This window comes from Danio rerio, chromosome 20 (genome assembly GCF_049306965.1).
Source record: "Danio rerio strain Tuebingen ecotype United States chromosome 20, GRCz12tu, whole genome shotgun sequence".
Lineage (NCBI taxonomy): Eukaryota > Metazoa > Chordata > Actinopteri > Cypriniformes > Danionidae > Danio > Danio rerio.
In genome coordinates this window covers 49,237,501-49,262,877 of record NC_133195.1, presented here as the reverse complement: position 1 = coordinate 49,262,877, position 25,377 = coordinate 49,237,501, and the positions used below count along the sequence as shown (strand labels likewise).

Sequence of the window (25,377 nt, the reverse complement as noted above, 5' to 3'; positions counted from 1 at the left end):
TTACCCAGTTCACCTATACCACGTAACTAAACTGAAGCACCCAGAGGAAACACACACGAACACAGAGAGAACATACAAACTTCTCACAGAAATGCCAGCTGGCCCAGCCGGGACTCGATCCAGCGACCTTCTTGCTAAGGTGACCCACTGAGCCACAATGCCACCATAACTATAAACTATTGAGAGTATTCTCAATTCAAATTGAGTATCCATATCCAAACAGTATCCGTTAACAGTATTCCAAACATCACAACTATATGTGCATATAAAGAACCATTAGTGCATTTCTCATTGCCAATAACAAAAGCTTAATATTTAAGCATGCATATGTACAGCGTTTGAAGCAAAACCAGCTCGCAAACGATGACGATGTGCTGTATTGCACGCGCAAAGTGCTTTAGTGTTAGTAATAAATCAGTTTTTGACTGTATAATGTTCTAAGATGCAGTCACTGACGGGGGTGGGCTGAAGCACAGCGCTGGCACTCGTCTCCTCTTTATGATCTTATGGCCAGATGTTTATGTTCCATAGGCTGGAGTGGAAAGCTGCCATGACATCAGCCAGAGGACAGCAGGATTCTGGGCCTGGGACAGGAAGTGACTCACAGGAAGTGAGCTGAGGTGAGGCAGGCAGAAGGCAATCCATCTCCTCTGTACACAAACACACACACACACACATACGGTTGAAGTCTACCTCATCGCAGCCACATGTAATGTAAGAGGCGGTCACAAAAAGCATACAAAAGTTTTAAGAGCTTAAGCCAAATAAAGAGATGGCATGCATTAAACACTCCCTACAACAGATTTAGGACTGCGTTTAAGATTTAAATTGCATGTATAGTTTGCATCCATTAGGTATTACACAGTTTTACCATAAAAAGTAATGAACTTAAAGGAATAGTTCACCTAAAAATAAAAAATCTGTTTGAATTTCTCTCTTCTTTTGAACATAAAGGAAGATATACTAAAGGATGTTGGAAAAATGTGACTTCAACAGTGTTTTTGTTCCTTATATGTATGTCAGTGGCTGCTTTTTCAATCAGAATATCTTGTTTTGTGAAAAAAAGTTCATAAAATGTTTAGAAGCACTTGAGGAAATGCTGAGGAAAATTCAAATTATGGGTGAACTATCCCTTTAATACAATGCATAAGCCTTTTAGATGAGGTATAAGGATGCACTTTGTCAATCTAGTCAGAAGTGGATAACAGTAAATACAGGTGTAAATGGGGTCTAGAACATTTAAGCTTGTCCACTTTTCCAGAGGTAGTTGGGACAGATTGCTTTAAAATCATGTAAACTCTCATGTTCAAGTGTGTTTAATTAATTAAAAATGAGAGAGGACACCAAAACAAGGTATTAACACTTTCCTGTGCTGTACTAAAACACAGATCACATTCAACATTTGAATGTTAATACTGTTTTACATTTCCATTCAAGGCATAATTCACCCTAAAAATCAAAAAGTGTCATGATTTACTTACCCTTAGCTTTGAGTTTCTGTTTAACACTAAAGCAGATCATTCAAAAAATGTTGGAAACCTGTAACAATCGGCTTCCGTCATTTTTGTCTTTACTGTTATGGATGTCAAAGGTTACCAGCTTTTAGCTTTCTTCAACACACACACACACACACACACACACACACACACACACACATATATATATATATATATATATATATATATATATATATATATATATATATATATATATATATATATATATATATATATATATATATATATATATATATATATATATATATTTGTGTCCAACAGAAGAAACTCATTTTTGGGGGGTAAACTATTCCGTTTTATATATTTATAACAAATATATATATATATATATATATATATATATATATATATATATATATATATATATATACACATACATACATACATACATACATACACCGGCCACTTTATTAGGTACACCTTACTTGTACCGGGTTGGACCCCCTTTTGCCTTCAGAACTACCTTAATCATTTGTGGCATAGATTCAACAAGACACTGGTAGTATTCCTTAGAGATTTTGATCTATATTGACATGATAGCATGTCAACATGCAGTTGCTGCAGATTTGTGACATCCCAAATATGCTCTATTGGATCGAGCAATGGTGACTGTGGAGGCCATTTGAGTACAGTCATTGGCTATTCAAGAAATCAGTCTGAGATTATTCTTGCTTTATGACATGGAGTGTTATCCTGCTGGAAGTAGCCATCAGAAGATGGGAACACTGTGGTCATAAAGGGATGGACATGGTCAGCAACAATATTTAGGGAGTGGTGTTGATACAATGCTCAATTGGTACTAATGGGCCCAAAGTGTGCCAAGAAAATATTCCCCACACTATTACACCACCACCACCAGCCTGAACCGTTAATAAAAGGCAGGATCCATGCTTTCATGTTGTTGACACCAAATTCTGACCCTATCATCCGAATGTCACAGCAGAAATCAGACTGGGCAACGTTTTTCCAATCTTCTATTGTCCAATTTTGGTGAGCCTGTGTGAATTGTAGTCTCAGTTTCCTGTTCTTTGCTGTCAGGAGTGACGCCTAGTGTGGTCTTCTGCTGCTGTAGCCCATCTGCCTCATGGTTGGACATGTTGTGTGTTCAGAGATGCTTTTCTGCAGACCTCGGTTGTAACAAGTTTTTATTTGAGTTACTATTGCCTTTCTGTTAACTCAAACCAGTCCTCCATTCTCCTTTGACCTCTGGCATCAACAAGGTATTTGCGCCCACAGAATTGCTGCTTACTGGAAATTTTTTCTTTTTCAGACCATTCTCTGTAAACCCTAGAGATGGTTGAACATAAAAATGATTGTGAGTGTATATTTATTTACATACATATTTCCCCCAACGAATTAAAGGCACAATATATGTAAGTCACTCTATCATCTAATTATGCCTTTGTTTGTTGTGAATACACGCCCTCTAATGGTGAAAATCAATTACTGTGCCTTTAAGGTCTGAAAACATGAAGTATTTAAAATTTACAGCACGAAATTGATAAGCAAATCCAGCTAACTAAAAATAACTAAAGATATATATATATATATATTTTTTTTTTACAGATCTTTGAAAGTACTTACTGTGAAATCCAAACTTTTAATGTTGATGCTGTTCAAATATATACAGATTACATTTTAATTTAGGCCAAGTGCTAATTGAAGACATGAACTCAAATGCCAAATGGATGCAAAACCTTTTTACTGTCACTCGCTTCTCTCAGATGGCCAGTAAAGATAGTATTTACTGCTCAAGCTACTCATTTCCCTCCACTAAACTTCCAGATGACGTCCGAGCAAGAAGCGTCAGGCTAATTGGTTGGTATGGCATGACATTACTCATTCTCTGAAGTGCATGGTGAAGCTGGCCTCAAACTGATCGACACTGACTGGAGCCATGAATCAGGCTGGGCTGGGAAGCCTCGTGTCCCTGACCAGCGTTGCCTGGTGTTTCATATGTAGCCTGTTATGCTAATGGGAAACGTGTGAGGAGGGAATTAACGCCATACCACCCAGGGTAGCAAACCTCACCCACCCTCGGACGGCTCCAAGGCCCTACAGCTGGCTTCAACCCCACGTTAATCCATTCTAAGCAGCAGGTTCAAAACTAGGCTTTGCATTCAGGCCACCAACAGCGAGGTGTGTGTGCGTGTGTGTCCTTTTTTTAAAACACAAACTAGCCTGATTAGCCCGAGTATACACTGAATGCGTTTACTTTTGAGAAAGAATCAACATGACATTGAGACAGTCCTTGAGCGTAACTCGTCTGCGGCGTAAAACCGGAGCAGATGTATCCCAAAAAAAAGTCTTCAAAAACATTTTTTTCGGACAATGTAGCATATTGTATATCAGCGTTTCTGAAGCCACCGAATCAGCTGGGTTTGGAGCCGGAGGAGAACTTAATGGGAAAGATCAATGCCATGTGGAGCTTGGGGAGCTTCAGGATACTAACATCTGTGATGGATTTGGAATTGCAAGTGTATAGTGAACTATAGGATTACTGAAGTAATCTTGTAATCCGTCAAGCTTTAGCATTTGCAGGTGGATTATTAACGTGTTTTCAGTTTGTAAACACTTCATGAATGTTTTCAGTCATCTGGAATCGGTTGCGTTCTTGCATTCCTGTTGAGATAGAAGGTACCTGTTACTTGGCATGAGGTGTAGTCGTCTTGCCAAAATGCCTGAGAGGAATTGAGAATTGCAGGGAAAAGACATTCAGGAAGTGTCCAGATCATATTCCACCCTAAAATAAAAAAAGGAATGAATTTTGCCTGAAGATACTTAGAGATGCTAAAGATGCATTTTTCATTATTTACTTAAAGATAGTAGCTTATGGCGGCACAGTGGGTAGCACAGTTGCCTCACAGCAGTTGCTGGTTTGAGCTTTGGCTGGGTCAGTTGGCATTTCTGTGTGGAGTTTGCATGCTCTCCCTGTGTTTGCGCGGGTTTCCTCTGGGTGTTCCGGTTTCCCCCACAGTCCAAAGACATGCACTATAGGTGAATTAGGTAAGCTTAACTAACCATAGTGTGTGTGTGAATGAGTGTGTATGGATGTTTCTCAGTGATGGGCTGCAGCTGGAGGGGCATCTGCTGTATTAAACATATGCTGGATAAGTTGGCGGTTCATTCCGCTGTGGCGACCCCAGATTAGTAAAGGGACTAAGCTGAAAAGAAAATGAAAGAATGATAATAGCTTATAATGTTCAAGGTAATGCAAAAAGGGCCGTTCTCTACTGTAATATTTATATGCTATGCAGTTATAAGAGTAGTCTCAAATATCAGTCGCAAATGTGATTTGAAAATCATAATAGTATAATTTTAATTTGCTCGGGTCAACATGATGCCAGTAAACTGCTATATGTAAGTTTGTGCAGATCTACAGGATGATATCAGATGCTTTCTGAACTGCTGTTTTCTCACTGTCATCTTTGTTGTAATTGAGAAGAAAGGCTACAGTGGGTTTTTACATATTCATTTTAATATCACTCTCAAGAGATGATAGAACTAACACAATGACTATAAGGATAATGATAAATATATCATTTTAAAAATTGTTCTAATTAAAACTTTAAGTGTGGACAGGTACAGTAGCATGTCCAAATGTTTGCTTTCTGCTCCCACTGTATATCTCTACTCGTCTTCCGAGGTATTTTCTGTTTTAGGCTTCTACACTGAAGTCTCGCTGCACCTTTTTTACAATTAGGATGCTTTGTGAGGGTTTTTAAAAATAAATAAATAAATAACACACTTTCACATTACTTTTCTTAAAAACTAACAGCACAGGCTCATTGTAAATACATACCTCTGTATACATTTCTGGAGAGCGTGAATTATGTAGCCAGAGCTGCATTTCGTCTTTAAAATGAACGACTGCTTACCTTCATATCGACTGCTTTTCTACTGTAACCAGTTTGACCTGTGGCTCACCGCTTACATCAGTCGGTTAGTCAGTTGACAGCAGCCTCGGTGGATTTACGTGAGAAGAGCAGGCACGAATGGCACTTGCGCAAGAAATTTGAGATCTGAAAATGCATACACAGCGGCCTTTGGTGGATTCATGAAAACAAAAAATGCAAGAAAAAAGTAGCTCCTGAGATGTATTTCACGCTCTCCAGAATTGTATATAGGGGTACATATTCAGAATAAGCCTGGGTTAAAAACAAAGTAACTAGTTACTTAAAAAAAAAAGTGACTAAAGATTGTAATATATTACATTTAAAAGTAACTTTACTCAACACTTTTGACGAATATTGAATGTTATGTTATTGTTATGTTATGCGAGTTCGTGTACAAGCAAAAAGTTGCTAGCTACAGTTCATTTAACGTCCAACAGCGTCTGTAAAAACGAGGGTTACTGAATTCTATATCCTTTCTGAATAAAAGTATCTGTTACATACTAATTATTTCAATACTTTAATGCCAAACTCTTCATACAAATCTATTTTCTCTTGGTTTTGGGATGTATAAAGTGACCTTCGTGAGATTCTCTTGAACTTGTCCATTAGTCAAGCCATCCAAACAGGGCTTCACCTAAGTGCACGCATCACCAGAATTGTTGTAAAGATAGAGAACAGATAGACCACCAACTGCGTTCAGCGCTGCGCTACAGCTGCCCTTCAGAAACAAACACCCCAAATATCTCCTCTGACCATCTGTTTACATGCTTGCTCGCTAGAGTGTTCCAAACTGAAACATCCTCCACGCAAAGCTTTTATGAGAAACATCAAAATGCTTTCATACACCAAAGTCGCTGCACTGCCATGGTTACCATCAGCCAATAAATGTCAAGAAAAAAATGACCAAAGTTTACTACTCAAGAGTCTCCGGGGAGAGTGAGCGATGCGGTTTACTGTGAGGGGGGAAAGAGGCCCGTGTCCCAACAACAAATAGTTCAAGGTATGAGTCGTGGTTTGCTGGCCCTGAATCAGAGCAAACAGTGGATCTGACATGAGGCCAGGAGAGGGTTCTGACTCACTCGGGGTAAAGGCACCTGTTCTGTGGGTGTATGTACGCGCATGTGTCTGTGTGTGTTGTCATGTGTTTGCTTGTGGGTTTGTGTGTTGGTGCAAAGCAAAATGACTCTATTCTGAGTGGATGCCATGGTGATTAGTGTGCATAACAAATGGTGCATGGGTTTGGGGACCTATAAAAACTATCTTAGTAGCATTTTAAGTGCGCTTTCTGAAAAACAAACATATACAGCTCTGGAAAAAATTAAAGGAACCGTCTACTGTTTTCAAAATAGGCTCATTTTACAACTCCCCTAGAGTCTTAACAGTTGAGTTTCAACATTTGTTAATCCATTCAGCCGATCTCCGGGTCTGGCACTTTTAGCTTAGCTTAGCATAGTTCATTGAATCGGATTAGACCAATAGCATCTTATTCAAAAATGACCAAAGAGTGTCAGTAAATTTCCTAGATTGACATAGCTTCTAGCATCTGTCGCTAGAGCACATTTTAGAGGTCAGAGGAGTGAGGTTTACCTGCACAGCATGCACTAGCTGGCCTCCATTATACTAGGCTAAATGGCTGGGAACTATACTCTGGCGTAATAATCCAGAAACTTTGCTGCAGTACTGGTACTGGTACTGCAGCAGGTGCAATGATGTTGCCCAGTGGCTGACGGTAATCCCCAGCTAATTTCCAGTGTGGCCATCTGCGTTAGTGTTGGTCACACTATGTAATATAATGTTTGGGTGTTGGTTGTGGTTGCTAGGGTGTTGCTGTGTTGTCGTTAAGGTGTTATAAGTGTGCTATGTATTTGTTAGGTTGTGTTATGGGCGGTTGCTTGGATCTTGCTCTACAGTTGCAGAGTATTCCTAGTTGGTTTGTGCTGCATTGCCATCCAGTTGCTAAGGTGTTATAGATTAGTTGCTAGGGTGTTGCTATGTTGTTGTTTAGGTATTCTGAATTATATTTAGTTGTTAGGTTGTGCTATGGGTGGTTGCCAGGATGTTATCCTAGAGTTATTTTTTTAGATAGTGCGTGCTGCTTTGCCATCAAGTTGTTAAGTTGTGGTAGATTAGTTGCCAGGGTGTTGCTATGTTGCGTTTAGATGTTCGGAAATCTATTTAGTTGTTAGGGAGTGTTATGGGTGGCTGTTAGGATGTTATTCTGGAGTTGCTAGATTTTTTTAGATAGTGTGTGCTGCATTACCATCCAGTTGCTAAGGTGTTATAGATTAGTTGCCAGGGTGTTGCTATGTTGTTGTTCAGAATGCTGTATGGTTGTTAGGTTGTGTTATGGGTAGTTGCTAGGATGTTGCTCTGCAGTTGCTAGAATATTCTTAATTTGTTTGTGCTGTATTGCCATCCAGTTACAAAGGTGTACTGTAGTTGCCAGGGTGTTGCTATGTTGTTGTTTAGGTGTTCAGAATTCTGTATAGTTGTTAGGTTGGTTTATAGGTGGTTGCTTGGATGTTGTTCTGCGGTTGCTAGAGTGTTATTAATTAGTTTGGGCTGCATTGCCATCCAGTTGCTAAGGAGTTATTGGTTAGTTGCCAGGGTGTTGCTATGTTGTTTAGGTGTTCAGAATGATTTATAGTTGTTAGGTTGTGCTATGGGTGGTTGCAAGGATGTTATCCTGGAGTTGTTAGAGTGTTTCTTTAGATAGTGTGTGCTGCATTGCCATCAAGTTGCTAAGGAGTTAAAGATTAGTTACTAGGGTGTTGCTATGTTGTTGTTTAGGTGTCCAGAATTGTATATAGTTAGGTTGTGTTATGGGTGGTTGCCAGGATGTTGCTCTGCAGTTGCTAGAGTATTCTTAATTAGTTTGGGTTGCATTGCCCTCAAGTTGCTATGGTGTCATAGATTAGTTGCTAAGGTGCTGCTTTGTTGTTGTTTAGGTATTCAGAATTTTATTTAGCTCTTGGGTTGTGTTATGGGTAGTTGCTAGGAGTTTTTTCGATAGTTTGTGCCGCATTGCCATCAAGTTGCTAGGGTGTTGTGGTTGCCAGGTTCTGGATTACTATCACAAATCAAAAGAGCCTTTGATTAGTTTGGATATTGAATATGCATTATCGTACATCAAGTTGTGGAGAAAGTATTTGTCAATTTCCTTAACTTTAATAGCAGCGATGCTCGCTTTAGCAAACACTAACTGTTTTCAAGGGTTTCTGAGGGAAAACACAGGTGGCAACGAGATTTTCCAGTGTCACTTCTGGTCAGCTCAAGCAAAGCAAGAAAATCCTTGGCTCTGTTCAGCCGTGGCCTGCAGCAATGAATCCATCTTGAAGATTTTGTAGCGGGTTAACCAGTTGATGTGCAAATAATCTGCTTTTCCAGGAGCCCAAGTGGAAAAAGCACAAACAAACAGAAGGCTTCATAAATACAAACTGAGTCATTTCCTAACATTGAGCTGGGCCGGCCTTCATAGACACACATTGGGCCTCGATCCCACCCTGCTTTCCAAAAAAACACCCCCCTCCCCTCCCTCCCCACGCACACACACACACACACACAATAAAATCTAATAATGTAATAGAATAATGTGTCCTTTAAAGAGACTCAAGAATTAGACCCATCATTTCTGGGTTTGTCGGTCACTCTGGAAAAGTCATTTCTGTGTGTTTCTTTCCTCTTTCAGCAACATGTGGATGCGTGGCTGTTTGATGTGTTTTGAGCTGCTCCACAGACGCTCCGTTTCCAAGTGTGCTGGACGTCATCGAACGGACGCTTCACAGAAAGGCGTAGTGAGCCTCCTCTCAAATTAGCGGGCCGCTGTGGGATAACAAAGGCCTCGGGATCCGCCGCAGACCCTGTCCGAACTTCAGCGTCCCTCTGGCACGAGTCCAGCAGTCGTATCCCAGCTGCCCTCATCAAAGGTACGCGCTGCATAGTTTCCAAACGCCGACCGCCAGAAATCTGGAAATCGGATTCTGATGCTGCATGAATCTGGTCGGAGGAACTGCAGATACTTTCGGTGTGGTTTGCACTCAGTGAGACGAATCAAATAACTGTTCCCTGCCAGACTGAATCCCTCCCAGCCGATGCCTAGACTGGTGCTAGTAAAGCCATATGCTTGAATTTTCCCAAGTTTGATACAGTAAAACAAACTGTTTTACTTGCCAAGGTGCATCTTCAGTCAGGTATTTTAAAGTATAGCTGAAAACAAAACTTCAGCTCAGACTGCATTTTTTACATAAAGATTTTCATTTTAGACATTTTTTATTAAATCATCATTTTACTTTATTACATCATTTTATTATATGTAAATCAATTAATGAAACATTGGAAACTACCTTAATGGGAAAGTTGGCCATCCAGTGACCTGGTTCTGTCTTGCTGTCCAGTAGATTTCAAACTCTATAGCTTAAATAAAATAGATGAGCACTTTTACATGAGTAGCAGTGCGTTATGCCTGTATATCAGCGCTGGTGGGAGGCATGCATTGCGGCCTTGTGCCTTACGGCTGTTTTACACCACAAGCGTAAAAAGCGCGTGAGCAGAGCGTGAGCAGCACGTGTTTTTTCGGCGTCCATGTTAACAGGTTAGAGCTTTCATAACGCACGCAGCAGCAGCGCGTCAGAGCGAGGCGTGAGCGTCGCCGAAGCAGCAGTGCAGCGATAGTTTCGGCGCTGGGTCTATTTTTGCCACGCTGCTCACGCTCAATTAAAGTGACAGTGCATTGATAATGACCAAAACACAATGAATGATAGTAAAAAGTAGCAATTTTACCCAATAAATGCATTAATAATGTCAACTGATTTAGATATAGTCAATCAAATGAACTTAAACGATTAAAAACGGCAACAAACATTTATTTAGCGCTGAACTACAAAACCAAATGTAAAACAATTATTATTATTATTAATTTTGTTTAAGTTGCACGCTAGTGTTTCAGGAGAGGGGAAATAGAATATTTAGGGGAGTTGTAGTCCATAGTGTAGTGTATTGTGGGTAGTGTAGTGCGACACGCATGCTGGATTATGTGAGCTCGCTGTGTTCTGTGCAGCTCAAGCATAGCAAAAAAGTTTTAATCGGCTTTGTTTTATGTTCACTCGAGTTATTCCTACCGGGAGCTGTTTGCACTGTGAACCTGACAACACGAAAATAAGTAAAAGAACGGCATGCATTGATTACTTTTGTCTGTCTCATCCTCTGCACGAGCATGAATTAACGAGCTGTTACTCTGCCGCTGGACATCACTGAAGCGGAGAAAGCAACACTATTTTGATCATGTATAAATGTCATTATAACTATATTGTATAAATATTATTATAACTAGGCCTAAAGCAACCTGATAATCAAAAAACAAATGACATGATATCACAGTCGATTGTCTTCTGACTGTAGACACTCCTATAGAGCTTGAGAAGCATGCAGCACTATTTGATCTATAAAATTATTAAAATAAAGATTTGCAGGTTAAAGAAACCGCAGTTGCCGCGGGCCTTGCTGCAGATGAAAAGTTTAAAAAGTGTATTTGTATATAGAGAGACATGGGTAACTAGATAGAATAGACAGAGATATGTTGATCTCTGCAGCAGCTGCCGAAGAGCTGCGCGCTGCAGACGCAGCTGGTGTGAAGGGCAAACGCCTGCGTGCTGCTTCTGCTCGACATACGCGCTGCTCACGCTCTGCTCACGCGCTGCTGACGCTTGCGGTGTGAAACAGGCGTTAGGCCCCATTCAGGTCAGGTCTTAATGTCCAAATCTGACTTGTTTCCTATATTTGATTCTTTTGCCTGTCCGTTTACACGTTCTTTTAATTGTGATACATCCGATTAATATGTTTACCCTTGCCATACAATTTGCGAAGTCACACATACATAAAGGCGGGTTATGCGCCACACTACCCACGATGGAAGAAATTGTCTTGCTTTTAGCTCTGCGATATATGTGAAGATCGCCCAACTTTAAAATGATTTTGAGGCAGAGAAGGGCCAACATTGCAGCTTGTGCTTATGGTTTATATTTCAAGAGTTCCCATTTAGATATGCTTGCCATTAAAAGGTTTGTCATGCTGTCCCTGAGCTCGGAGATATTTGAGCCCAGGGCTCCCGCCTGGTCAGTAAGCATATCAGGGGATCCAAGATCAGGTAGGTCTCGATAGCTCCCCCTTTTAGAAAAAAAGGGGAAAAGGAGGAGATGGGGTGGAAGGGGGATTCTTCCAAAACGAAGAAAGAGCAGTAAGGAGAAAATGATCCATTTATAGTGAGCTGGGAACGCTCTGATTGGATTGTTACTGATAACGAATGAGTGGCCAGCAGTGCTCAATCATATCACGTGCTCCTCTCGAAATTAGTTTATGAAACTTCACATAGTGTCCTCCACCATTCAGAGGAATTTTTGGTCTGGTGGGAGCAAATTGTGGCGATTGACCACTTTCCTACTCCATGTTTTCCTTGTTGTTGTTTACCGCATCTGCGTCTCCACACACGCTCTTCCTTCTACATCATTAAACCTTGGAGAAATACCACAATGTTGCAAGTTTAATGACATACAAAACAGAATGCCTCAATAAATCCGATCTGCATGTTTACATGATAGTCGCATTGTCATGTATCCGATTTATATCTGATTTATTTCCATATATGAAGGAGGCCTGAACCCGATCTCTGAATTTCTGAATGCAAGCGCTTTTTTTTTTGTTTACACGATCATAGCACAGATCTGATCATCTCATATATGAGCAAAAAATCTGAATTTGGTCACATTAAACTGGCAGTGTAAACTGGGCCTTAGTGTCCCAGCAGTGCCGATATACAGCCATATTGCACTGCTATGAGTGTGATATTGCATTTATACAACAGTTCAACGGCAAAATCAAGAATATAAGCAAATCAAACACTTAGGTTCTCAAAAATCATTTTGTATGAGGAACTACTTTCTTCTGCCATTCATTCACATCCGCAGCTGACGTCAGAACAGCAGAAACCATTGCCACTTCACAAATGTCACTTTAGAGCCAGTGTTTGAATGATTCTCTAGCGTTATGTCTAAAATTATGACAAAAGAGTAGACATTGCTCACATTTTAAGATTATAATGCTGACTGGCATGAAATGCCATCAGTCTACAGAAATTTCCTAGTATTTCTCTGTTGATCTTGGGAGATCACAAATATTAACCCTGAAAAAGCCAAAGCAGAGCAAACACTAGCAGAATACTATGGTATAAATACTGCACTACAACATACAAAAGAGAGATTAACTTACCAGTTTTATAATAATTTTCGCAGAGTTTTTCCTTCCTTAAATACGTGTTATGTGGTCTCTGTCGTCATCTTGTGGTGTAACATCAACCCTCTTTGCTCTACTTGATGACAGGCTAATGGCCGCCAAGGCACTAAATCTCCAAAATTTTTAATATTTAAAATAGGCACTATCCTTATAAATGAACTGCATAGTAGCAATCTAAACAACTACATTCTCACATAATAGAATCAAAAGTACATTATGTTGTCCTACAGCTGCAATATTTGTCAAACTGTAGTGAGTTTATTGATCTGCTCTCACTCTATGTGGGCGGATTAATACACAAGGGCGAAAAGGCTGTACAAGTGTTGTTGTTGCAGATTATAGCACGGCTATTAGCCAATCAGATTCAAGAACCAGGCGGAACTGTTGTTTAAACTTATTGTATAAACCTGTTGAACATACATGCATATGTATATATATATATATATATATATATATATATATATATATATATATATATATATATATATATATATATATTTGATAGATAGATGGATGGAAGGACGGACGGACGGACGGACGGACGGACGGACTTCAACTGACTGACTTCAACTGTATTTAATTATAGCAGCATATCTGTTAAACATTTCTTTAAAACAAATATATTAACCTTTATGCTTTATTGATTTATTAAAATTTCAACATTTGTCAAAATTATTAAAAAAGATGAATTATACAAACATTTAAATATTTTTTCCATGCATGTGAAAACCCAAGTTGTTGTATGCATGTTCATTGATCATTAACACAGATCTGCGTCTGTGAATAAAACCATTTGTTTTAATGTGCATGCCAATATTTAATAAAATAATATTAAAACTCCAGAGAGCCATAACACATTTCAAACAACTGCATTGCTTATTTATTAGCTGTTTTCTAAGATAGTAGGAAAATAAATGGAGACATGAAAAAACTGCATTAGTAGGACCAACCCACCTGAGGAACTATAATCATGTGAAAGCATAGCACATAGTAGGCCAGTGATGTATTTGTTTGGCAAATGTTAGAACTGAGATGTTTTACGGCTCTCTGGAGTGACCCTGACCCCGCTATAGTTTCCCCTGATCTCTTGGGTAGTAAGAAGTCAAAGGGTCAACCCTTGTAGGCTGACAGAACAGGAGAGACGAAGGGAAACGCATGTTGAATGTGAAACATGGCAGGGGAGTTGTATTTGCCATACAACTCAATTAAAGCTTTATGGACTCTTTTAAAGACGAACCATTAAATCTAACACTCCCTGAGAATGTTTCTCCACTCTGAGAGTGTTTGGCATGGAGGAAGTGGGTTTTTACCATTGCATGAAATGTAATTTTCATTAAAAGCATTCATTCTGGGGTTTTTAAAGGAAAAGCAGTTCCTTCTGGGGCTGGATATAAACCACAAAGGCTGCTGAGTTTTTCCATACCAGCGCTGCGGTTTGGTCTATACAATGACAAACTAACGTAGCAAGAAATAGAAACTTTTGGATAAACTTCGGATCAGAGAGAAATAGCCAAACACACATAATTATGCTAAAATCAAAGCTGCTCTGAGCTCCGCAGCCAACCGGGGTCATTGTGATTTATTATTTTGAAAACACATTTCAGTGTTTCCGCATGAATATTTGAGTGTTCATTCTTGAAAACCACTGCGATGGTTTCCTAGAACATCGAAGGCATGTATTTGCATCTGATCTGATCTGTTTTGCTGAACGTTCTATCGCTGGACACATCATCCAATGGATGTGATAGGTAAATATAGAATTAAAATGAACTTGAGGTCCTCAAGTTGACAGAAAAAAATATATAAATAATGCCACTGAACAACACCACTCTTACTTGGGAAGCAAAATGTAGACATTGCAGTCTTATTTTGTTTAGGATTTATAATTACGGCAGCGTTGATGCCTGATAACTGGAATTAACTTGGCTATGGTTTCTTTTTTTGGCAACAAAATAGTTTAAGTGCCAATTCTCACTAATATATACTGGCTTATTACCTGCTTATTATTAAGATACTGGCTATTTTAGTTCATATAAAGTATGATCATATTCCTCACCCCTATACCCAATTCCTAAACCCACCACAACCTAATTAACTATTGGTAATCAGTGGTTTATTGAGTTAAAATACTTGTTTATTAAAAAAAAAAAGAACTTTATAATGAAGTGTGACCCTTTTTTGAATATTATGTCACATTTATCCACCTTAATTTGCAATACTGGGGGAAGACTTTTTTAAAATTAAGGTAACACATATGTGCTACAAACTAGAGGTCCTCAAGTTGACAAAACCAAAAAAATGAACACAAACAATGCCACTATACAAGACCACGCTTACTTGGGAAGCAAAATGTAGACAATGTAGTAATTTTTTCTTTATACAGCACCTTTTGAGTTTTAGAAAAACCCTAATCATGTACTTTTGAGCAAAAACACAAGAGGTTAAATTGGTGTAAATGCATTAAAATAACCTGAAAATAGAAAATTAAGGGCATCGATGAGGATTTTTTTTTTTCTCTTGATATTAAGATTTATAATTACAGCAGCTCTAACGCCTGATAACTGGAATTAATTTGGCCATGGTTTCTTTTTTTTGGCAACACTTTAGTTTAAGTACCAATTCCCCCTATTAATTACTGGCTTATTGCCTGTTTGGTACTGGCTTTTTTTTAGTACTTATAAAGTATGATCTTATTCTACACCCCTAAACCCACTACAGCCGAAATAGCTATTAATAATCAGTGGTTTTTTGAGCTAAATTACTTAGTTAATAACAAGAATTGTACCTTAAAATGAAGCGTGACCCTTTTTTGAATATTATAATGTCACTTTAATCCACCTTACTTTGCGATAGCAAGGCAAGATTTAAAAAAAATTAAGGTAACAAATATGTGCTACAAACTTAAGGTCCTCAAGTTGAAAAAACCCCAAAAAAATTAGCACAAATAATGGCACTACACAAGACCACACTTACTTGGGAAGTAAAATGTAGACAATGTAGTCTTTTTTTTGTTGTTGTTTATACAGCACCTTTTGAGTTTTAGAAAAACCCAAATCATGGAATTTTGGGCAAATTTAGAAGGCATTAATTTGGTGTAAATTCATTAACATTAGCTGAAATTTAATAAAAAAATAAGGGCAAAGATTAAGATTTTTCTCTTGATATTAGGATTTATAATTACAGCAGCTTTGATGCCTGATAACTGGAATTAACTTGGGTATGGTTTCCTTTTTGGCAACATGCTAGTTTAAGAACCAATTCTCACTAATAAATACTGGCTTATTACCTGCTTATTATTAAGATACTGGCTTTTTGAATCTGTATAAAGTATGATCTTATTCTACATCCCTATACCCAATTCCTAAACCCACTACAACCTAATTAACTATTAGTAATCAGTGGTTTATTGAGCTAAAAGTCTTGGTTAATAATAAGAATTGTACCTTAAAAAATGAAGTGTGACCCTTTTTTGAATATTATAATGTCACCTTTATCCAACTTACTTTGCGATTCAGAGGCAAGATTTTTAAAATATTTAAGTTACAAATATGTGCTACACACTGGAGGTCCTCAAGTTGACAGAACCAAAAAAATTAACACAAATAATCCCACTAAACAAGACCACTCTGACTTGGAAAGCAAAATGTAGAATTGTAGTCTTTTTTGTTTATACAGCACCTTTTGAGTTTTAGATAAACCCTAATCATGGACTTTTGGGCAAAATCAGGTGGTAATTTGGTGTAAATGCATTAAAATAAGCTGAATGTAGAAAATTACGGGCAAAGATGAGATTATTTTTCTTCCAATATAAGGATTCATAATTACAGCAGCTCTAATTCCTGAAAACTGGAATTAACTTGGCCATGGTTTCTTTTTTTTTTTTTTTTGGCGACACTTTAGTTTAAGTACCAATTCCCACTAGTAATATTGGTTTATTACCTGCGTATTATTAAGATACTGGCTTTTTTTAGTACTTATAAAGTAGGATCTTTTTCTACACCCCTAAACCCACTACAACCGAAATATCTATTAATAATAAGTGGTTTATTGAGCTTAAAGACTTGGTTAACAAAAAGAATTGTAACTTAAAATTAAGTGTGACCCTTTTTTGTATATTATAATGTTACCTTTATTCACCTTACTTTGCGATACCGAGGCAAGATTTAAAGGTAAATTAAGGTAATGAATATATGCTACAAACTGGATGTCCTCAAGTTGACAAAACCAAAACAATTATTTTAAAAAATGCCACTAAACAACACCACGCTTATTGGGAATCAAACTGTAGACATTGTGGTCTTTTTTTCTATATACAGCACCTTTTGAGCTTTAGAAAAACCCCAAAAATAGACTTTTGGGCAAAATTAGAAGGCATTAATTTGGTGTAAATGCATTAAATAAGAAAATTAAGGGCATCGATGAGGATTCTTTTTTCTCTTGATATTAGTATTGATAATTACAGCAGCTCTGATGCCTGATAATTGGAATTAACTTGGCCATGGTTTCTTTTTTTGGAAACACATTAGTTTAAGTACCAAATACCGGCTGTTACCTGCATTACCAGTATTTATTAAGATACTGGATTTTTTTAGCACTTAAAAAGAAAGATATTCCTCATTTCTATACCCAGTTTCTAAACCCACTACAACATAAATAACTATTAATAATCAGTGGTTTATTGACCAAAGAGACTTAATGAGAATTATAACATAAAATGAAGTGTAACCCTTTTTTGGAAATAATAAGGTCACCTTTATAAATTTTCCTATTTTTTTTTTAAATTATGGTATTAAATATGTGCTACAAACTTGAGGCCCTCAAGTTGACAGAACCAAAATAAATGAAACACAAATGAAAAACAATGAAACACATGAAAAACTAATAATGCTATTAAACAACACCACGCTTACTTGGAAAGCAACATGTAAAAAATGTAGTCTTTTTTGTTTATACAGCTCCTTTGGAGTATTAAAAAACCCCTAAACAATAGACTTTAGGGCAAAATAAAAAGGCATTATTTGGGGTAAATTCATTAACATGATCTGAAATTAGAAAATTAATGGCAAAGATGAGGATTTTTTTATCTCTCTTGATTTAAGGATTCATAATTACAGCAGCTCTGATGCCTGATAATTGGATATAATTTGACTATAGTTTCTTTTTTTGGCAACATTTTGGTTTAAATACCAATTCCCACTATTGAATATTGGCTTATTACCCATTTATTATGAAGATACTGGCTTTTTTTAGTATTGATAAAGTATGATCTTATTATACACCCTTATACCCAATTCCTAACCCCACCACAACCTAAATAACCTGATAATCAGTGGTTTCTTGAGCTAAAATACTTGGTTAATAACAAAAATTGTGCCTTAAAAGGAAGTGTCGCCCTTTTTTTGATATTATACACCTTTATCCACCTTACTTTGCAATACAAAGATAAGATTTTTTAAATAATTATCTCAAGGTAACAAATGTGTGCTATAAAACAGTGTGTTTATGATTATGATTAGATAAAGCAGCATAACTGACTAATAGTGTACAGTTAAAATAACTGGATGTGACACCAGAAACCATTTACAACTAATACTGAATTAACGTTTAGTGCACAACAACATAATTAAATGCATGTGTTTTTTTTCATTGATCATTTAAAGTCATCCTAAATTTTTGCTAATTATTGTAAAAAAAAATTACATATCATGCATGATAACAAATGTCTAAAATCTATTAATGCATAGATTTTTAATATGCCTTCAGCATGTTATATCATGACTTTTTAAAGAGAACTTCATCATCCATTGTTTATTTTTTTGGTATCAAATAAGGTATTCCCAAATGCACACTGAATGAAGATCATATATTTTTTCATGATAAATACACATTTACAAATAAAGTGGTTATGCAATAAATACATCATAAAAATCTGAGCATTATACTTCATGTGCCATTGCACTTGTTTTGGAATGGGGCAAGAAAAAAAATCATCTTCGAAGCCACTGGAAAAAGCAAGCACTCTCATTAAAATATTTATTTTCCCATTTTTTTTGTTTTGTTCATTCAACATAAATATATTCATATATATTTCTTTTCTTCCTCCAAAATAGCTCGCTCTTTTGTATAAATAAAAGTCTTCATTGGGGAGATTGTTCTCATCGGCAACCGCAGCCCTCCACCACCATGTCCTGGTAGTTTTTAAGAATGACCTTCTCGTACTCGTCCAGGTACAGCAGTGAGATAGGGCTGAGCTCCGTCGGGATGCAACAGGCTTTGGGAATGTTGGAGTTGACCGAGTTCACCAGCGTCTGGACAATGGCATGGTTGGTGGAGTTTAGATGGTCCGGCAGAGGGAACGGACACTCGCCATGGCAGTAGAAAGCATGATAGCCTGGCGGTGCCACGATCCACTCGTTCCAGCCGACATCACTGAAGTCCACATAGAGAGCATGTCGCCTACAGTTCGAGCGCTGGTGGTGCTTTCTCCTCGGCTTTTGCCCTCGTCGAGCCTGCCGCTTTTCTCGGTTCGAATGCAAGACGGCTGTGCCTTGACCGTCATGGCTGTAGGTTACCAGCAGAGGTCGGGCTTGTGCCCACGAGTCCTCATCCGCGTGAAGGGAACGACTGACCCTCACGTGCTTCCTCCGGTTGCTCTCAGCCTCCTCGGATACTTCTGACTCCTTAGGATGGAGCACCTCTACAAGGAGCCCATGGTTGTGCTGGGATTCGCGGGCCCAGCGTGCCACAGCTGAACCCACGTCGAAGCTTTCCCAGCGCGTGTGAGAGTCCTGCACCAGACGGGTGTCCAGAAGTCTGGTTAGAGGCTCTTTGGAGGGGGCCAAAGCTGGCCTGAACACCTCGTAAATGTTAATTCTGTGGAAGCCACTCGTACTGGCATCTCCGAGAACTTGGTCCCTGAAAATGCGCAGCTCCGCAGCGGAGATCAGCTCCTCGCCAGGAATGGAGGTAAGGTTGAAGAAAAACTGCTGCGTTGTTTTTCCTTTCAGGCTGGACAGTGCCTCGAAAGCCTCTGGAAGGACAGAAGAAAAGAGTTTGTTAGAAACATCTAACAAGTCTTTTTTGGGGGGGGATTTTCCACTCAGCAATTTGCTGGTCTGGCCTGCGCTGGATATTATAAGGTACCAGGACCAGGTGTTAAAATGAAAGGCCAGCTGTAAGCACAAGGCTGTTTGTGTGGCTGTAGAGTGACAACATTCTCTTGTTTCCAAGTCTTTATTGAATAAAGGTTGCAATCAGCGAAGAAACAGCTACTCCTACGACTCAATGCCCTAAAATAAAACGCTCTCAGACCAAAGAGCTCGCTTAATCTCTTTTGAAAAGAGTCGTTTTGGAAATTCCATTCCCAATAATCCAACCTATCTGCTGCATAATCACAAAGAGCCTACAGAAGATAAGCGCACTTTATTTGATGTGGGAAAGCCCAGCTCTTTCTTTCCCTCATTTTTGTCTGTCTTTCTTCACCTTTTCCTTTTTCTCCCAGTCAATCCGTCTTGAGGGGGAGTGACTGAAAACATGTCGGGGCTTGCCGAATGCAGTCAGCCACAGTTATGAGTGTATTGACATTCCTAATTTCTGTTTGTACCTTATGCCAAAACAGCAAATCGTACAAGCCGTACGTGTAGGACGGCTACTTGACTGCGCACCTCAGCTGAGAATCTCTCAGGAGGACTGACATCAAAACAAGTGATTTCAAAAGCTCCATTTTGGCTGGAACTTTAAAACAATTACATAACGCCGTGCCAAAATGGGATGTAATAAAATTCCCATCAGGTGCTCAACCACAGAGTTCATCACATCAATGAGAAATGCCAGAGGCGTAGGAGGAACTATAGAGAAAAGTCTCCTTTTGGAATCAACAAGGAACACGCAAATGCTTAGATTGTGCGTTGAAGTGCGAGTGCGCAAGAAGCATCGTAGTTTGCAGTGTTTCAGCTCAACCACTGGATGTCATCCATCCAAATCTGTGCCATTTTGCAGAGCCAGCCTACTCCTAAAAAGCCCTGTAATGACTCTCGTATGCATCCCTCCCCCTCTCTTTACCACAGTACAGCAAGTTAGCGTGATTTTGTCCTGTGTTGCTCTGAAACTAAAGTGAAATGTTTCTAAATCGTGCGCTACAGTTTACGCTGACCTCTAAACAGACTCCAGAGGGAAGACTTGCATGAACGAGGCCGGTGACTTTCACAGGCTCAAGTCTTCCAGAGCAAGAGAGGGCATGTTTCACCATTGTTTAAATCAGATAACACACCTAAAAGAGACTTAATTGACATGCCACCTGATCACACTCGGATTTGATTTCATTATATGTATCAAAAAAGAAAAGCGGATACAGTTTCTTGTGAATTAAATCTGACCATTCAACAAGGCCACCCACAATCTGGCAAGTTAGGCTAGAGTTACTCGGGCATGTGATAAAGAGTTGAGCAAAGCTAAACACACACACACACACACACAATATCTGTAAGTTGGTGCAGAAACAAGCCCTCCCATTGAGGGCTCAAAAACATCAATGACAGAACTTGATGGAGAACAGCAAAACTACCATCCTGGACTTCCTCGTAGGGCTTGTTACTGCAATCTGCGGATTCTTGGAAAATAACTAGTGCATAAACTCCACACCTTGTCTGGAAAACTACTCTAAGTGCACTCAAACACTATCAATTATTTGCACAAAGTGACCGTTAGGATGCCATTTCTTGCTTCTTTAATAACAGTGAGAGCCGCTTGTGGAATGTCGCTGCTTTCCAAACGGTTGCATCACATCATTCCTATAGAACTTTAGAATGTTCCGGGAATAAACAAACATTCTTTTACACTGGAAAATTGTGTACATTTTCAGGCTGTAATATCAAATCAGGCCTCACCTTCGTGATGAAAACTTCGTATCGTGTTTGCTCTGCTGGCTGCCCTTTCTACATGTTTTCCCATAGTGCTCCTCGGGCGCCGAATGTTCGGGTCATCGTTTTCAGAGTGCATATAATACAAGTCCAGCATGTACTGAGGGACCACTGCCGATTTGCTTGGGGTGGGTTTTCGCTTCAATCCGAACATATTGAGCAAGCGTAGCTCAAACTCGTTCAGGAAGTTTGTATCAGTTCGCTCCGGTGTGTGTCTCCCCGAATCACTGTATTTCCGTCGGTCGATCTCGGGAATGAGTCCAACGGCACCTCCCAGCAACACCTGACCGAGCAACAGCACCGTGAGAGCACGGACCACGGCGACCATGATCAGTCAGTTCCTGTGAAGAGGGAACACCAGTTAGGGCTGTCTAAAAAATGCAGTAACTGTTTGGGTTTAGCATTGTTCTTACCATAAATCATTTTAAAGGTTTTACAGCATTGCATCATAGAGATGAACCTTTTTAGGGCCCACAGTGAACTTTTTATTTTCTGGTTTCTTGGGAAAAGCATGCTCTGCTGCTTTAAGGGAGACAGAATCCAAAGCAACACATCGATCTGAACTTGTCATATAACATTTTAATTAAAATACATGATAGCACTGCATAAAGTGTGGTTTTACAAAAAGAGTTTTTGTCTCGTTTCAGGTGTAAATATATATATATATATATATATATATATATATATATATATATATATATATATATATATATATATATATATATATATATATTTATTTATTTATTATATTAAATATATTAATATTTTATTATTATTAATTTCATAATTTAAATTATTAATAATTTATTGAATTATATTTACATCATATTATTTATAGACAAGTGAAATGTTTTGCTTTCAGAAACAAAAATGTAAAAATTATGTGTTTTTCCCTCAAATAACCAGTTTGGTGAGTAAAATAATCTTGCTTTTAGTTTGAAATAAGATTATTTTACTTACCCTACTGGAAGATAATTGAGCTTGCTTTAAAGAAATCCTCACTTAATTTGGACCTTACTTGTTTAGAAAATGCTTCTTGATTTAACAATGTTTAAATATTTAGACTCGAGAGTAAGAATATATATTTTTCGTGAAGATTAATTCATAAAATAAGTTTATTTTTAAGAGTACATTTCTTAAATCTACAGCCCCTCTGGAGCAATCTCTGGAGCAATTAAGTGCCAATGGCTCATAGATCACCTAAAAGATAGGTCCAATCCGCCAATAACTATAATAACTTTACATTGATCTGAACCTGTAATGTAACAGTAAAAATAATGTATAGGGCTGCATAAAACATGCATTTCCTGAAAATTAAAATGGTTTTTGTCTGGTTTCTAGTGTAAATATCTAAAAATCAAATATCTATCTATCAAATTGCATTTTCTAAACAAGTGAAATGCTTTGTTTTCAGAAATAAAACGTCGAAATCAAGTGTTTTTCCTCAAATCAAGCCAGTAAACTAATCTTGCTTTTAGTTTGACATAAGATTATTTACTTACCCCACTGGAAATAATTTAGCTTGTTTTAAAGAAAGCCGCACTTAATTTCACTTCTTATTTCTAAAAACAAAACTATGATGTTCTTGATTTAAGAATGTTTAAATATTTAGACTAGAAACTAGACAAAAGCTATGTGCAAGAAAATATATTCTGTAAGTAAAGTTTAATTATTTAAAATAACTTTATTTTTGAAGAGTACATTTTTAAACTACAGCCCCTCTTGGAGCAATCTGGTGTCGTTAATAAGTGCCTTGCTCAGTGGCACAATGGCTCATAGATCACCTAAAGATAGGTTCAATCCGCCAATAACTCATAATAGTTTGATTTAAAGGAATACCTGCGCCTTTAAGTCCTAAAAAAAACACGTTTGACTTCAAGCCCAGAGCTTCAACCACTTATACGCATGGAAAAGTTCCCTGGCCGCGTTCAACCTGCGGCTGCCTCAAACCACAGACATATCTGGATCTTTTGGAGATGTCTTTGAGGCGATGAACACACACACTCGCGCGCTAAAAAAAAAGATTAAGAATAATATCCCTGCCTCAGGCTATAATAAGAGATTGATCTACAGTGAAAGCGGGAGACTCCAAAGAGGATGTCAGACAAATGGGATGAAACAGGAAAGAGTGAATCAAAAGAAATCGAAAGAAGGGAGACATGAAGACAGCAGACATGGAGTCTGCAATTAAAGGGAGATAAGAGCGCGCTGTCTGGGTGGGGGTCTGTCTTTAGATCATGAAAGGAAAGTCTTCAAAAGGACTGAATGTCTAGCAAAAGACATTTCGCTAAGGGAGAGGCAGAGTTGTGAGGCTACAGGTGGTCGATCTTACGCAAAAACAACTCGGGCAACAAAGACGACAAAGAGATCTGATGATAAGGAAGCGCAGAAGCGTTTTCTTTTCATTTGCGCAAACCTCCTGACCTCACACATTACATGCAGGCACGCACACGCAGTGATGTGAAGTGCAATCAAAGTTACAGAAATGTCAGCATTAGTTTTTAAAACAGTCGCACTGTTTGCTAATACGTAATATCAAGCACGTAATTGAATGCGTTACCGGAGGAGGAAGCGCTGTGGCCGGTCTGCGTTCCCGTCGTCTCCTAAGTTCCTCATGAATTCGTGTTTTAATCCACAAGCGATTTTTTTATCCCACGACAGAGAGTCGTCGCAGCTCAAGTCGCCTCTTCTTGTTCATACTTGTGCAACACTTCAGACTAGACTCTACTAAACTCTAATGAAGTGCGCGAGCGCTCAGGTCAAAGACAGCAGCAATCCCAAAAGTGACAGCGCGAGATCGCACAATCCTGGATTTGTCATTTTTTGTTTTTGTTTTAAAGAAATCGAAAACTTGTGGTCAGCAGAAGTTTTCCGTGGCTGTTTGGAGACTCATCTCTGCGTGCAGCACGCGCCGCGTCTGTGCCATTGATTGGAGCGCTTCGCTGCGCGAGCGCGAGGCTTTTTGTTGTCTGATGATGTCACAATGATGCCGCGCTCTCTCCATTCAAGCGTTTGAACATGCCCACACTCTGCGCGCGCGGATGGACCGAATTTCCCCTGCATGGTGCATATTTTATGCATTATCCTATGTAAACATGTTAGTAATTTGAACGAGAATGTAATGTATACGCAATACAATTGAGACTGAAGTATGGTTAAACAAATCCTAAATTTAAATGCGCACTAATTTAAATTATCTACATTTGTATTTGAGTATTTTTTTCAGTATTTATAAGGATATCTCTTCTGTTTAAAGTCATGTATAGTAATTTATAGTGAAGGAAAAATGTTAACGTTATTTTAGGTTTCATTTAATTGATTTGTTATTGCAATGTGTTGTCTTTAAACGTTTTAAAATGATCTAATATTTTATGTACAACTATTTTAGACTTGTATCAAGCCGAATATTCTTTTATTTACTTATTCTGGGACAATGTAGCTACAACATGACATGTTGTGCCATAGCTATAAAGCTAAATTACATCTCTTGTCGTCGTAGTTACCAAAAGATAAATAAATAAAATTTAAAGTTGATGTCAGAATTATTAGTGCCCCTTTGAAATTTTGTTCTTTTTTTTTTATATTTCCCAAATGATTTTTATCAGAGCAAGGGAGAAAGTCTTATTTGTTTTATTTCGGCTAGAAAATAACAAGTTTTTTATTTTTAAAGAAACATTTTAAAGTCTGCTTAAAAAAATCTGCTTTCCGTTAAACAGAAGAAATGGGGGAAAAAAATAAACAAGGGGGCTAATAATTCTGTTT

At 38.3% G+C, this 25,377-nt stretch overlaps 2 protein-coding genes across 6 annotated transcripts in view; one reads left to right on the top strand and one right to left on the bottom strand.

Annotated features, from left to right (window-relative positions):
• Positions 1-25,377, top strand: part of fermt1 (FERM domain containing kindlin 1) — a 208,575-nt gene that overhangs the window by 66,438 nt on the left and 116,760 nt on the right. For all 5 annotated transcript variants that reach the window (XM_073933690.1, XM_073933688.1, XM_073933689.1 and 2 more), the window contains 2 exons: positions 532-620; positions 9,102-9,339. The gene's annotated coding sequence lies outside the window, so the exon portion shown is untranslated. The remainder of the gene's footprint in view (positions 1-531; positions 621-9,101; positions 9,340-25,377) is intronic.
• On the bottom strand, positions 18,491-24,546 carry bmp2b (bone morphogenetic protein 2b). The gene is made up of 3 exons (NM_131360.2): positions 24,176-24,546; positions 21,583-21,956; positions 18,491-19,727 (listed from the first exon to the last, which is right to left on the bottom strand). Exons 2-3 carry the CDS (start codon positions 21,941-21,943, stop codon positions 18,853-18,855), a joined length of 1,236 nt encoding a protein of 411 aa, NP_571435.1. The 5' UTR covers positions 21,944-21,956; positions 24,176-24,546; the 3' UTR covers positions 18,491-18,852.

Bases quoted from the DNA above. Each gene is read 5' to 3' on its own strand.
- bmp2b (NM_131360.2), bottom strand. From the start codon at position 21,943: ATGGTCGCCGTGGTCCGTGCTCTCACGGTGCTGTTGCTCGGTCAGGTG. The intron at 19,728-21,582 runs GTGAGGCCTGAT...CTGTCCTTCCAG, and splicing joins ACGAAGTTTTCATCACGAAG to AGGCTTTCGAGGCACTGTCC.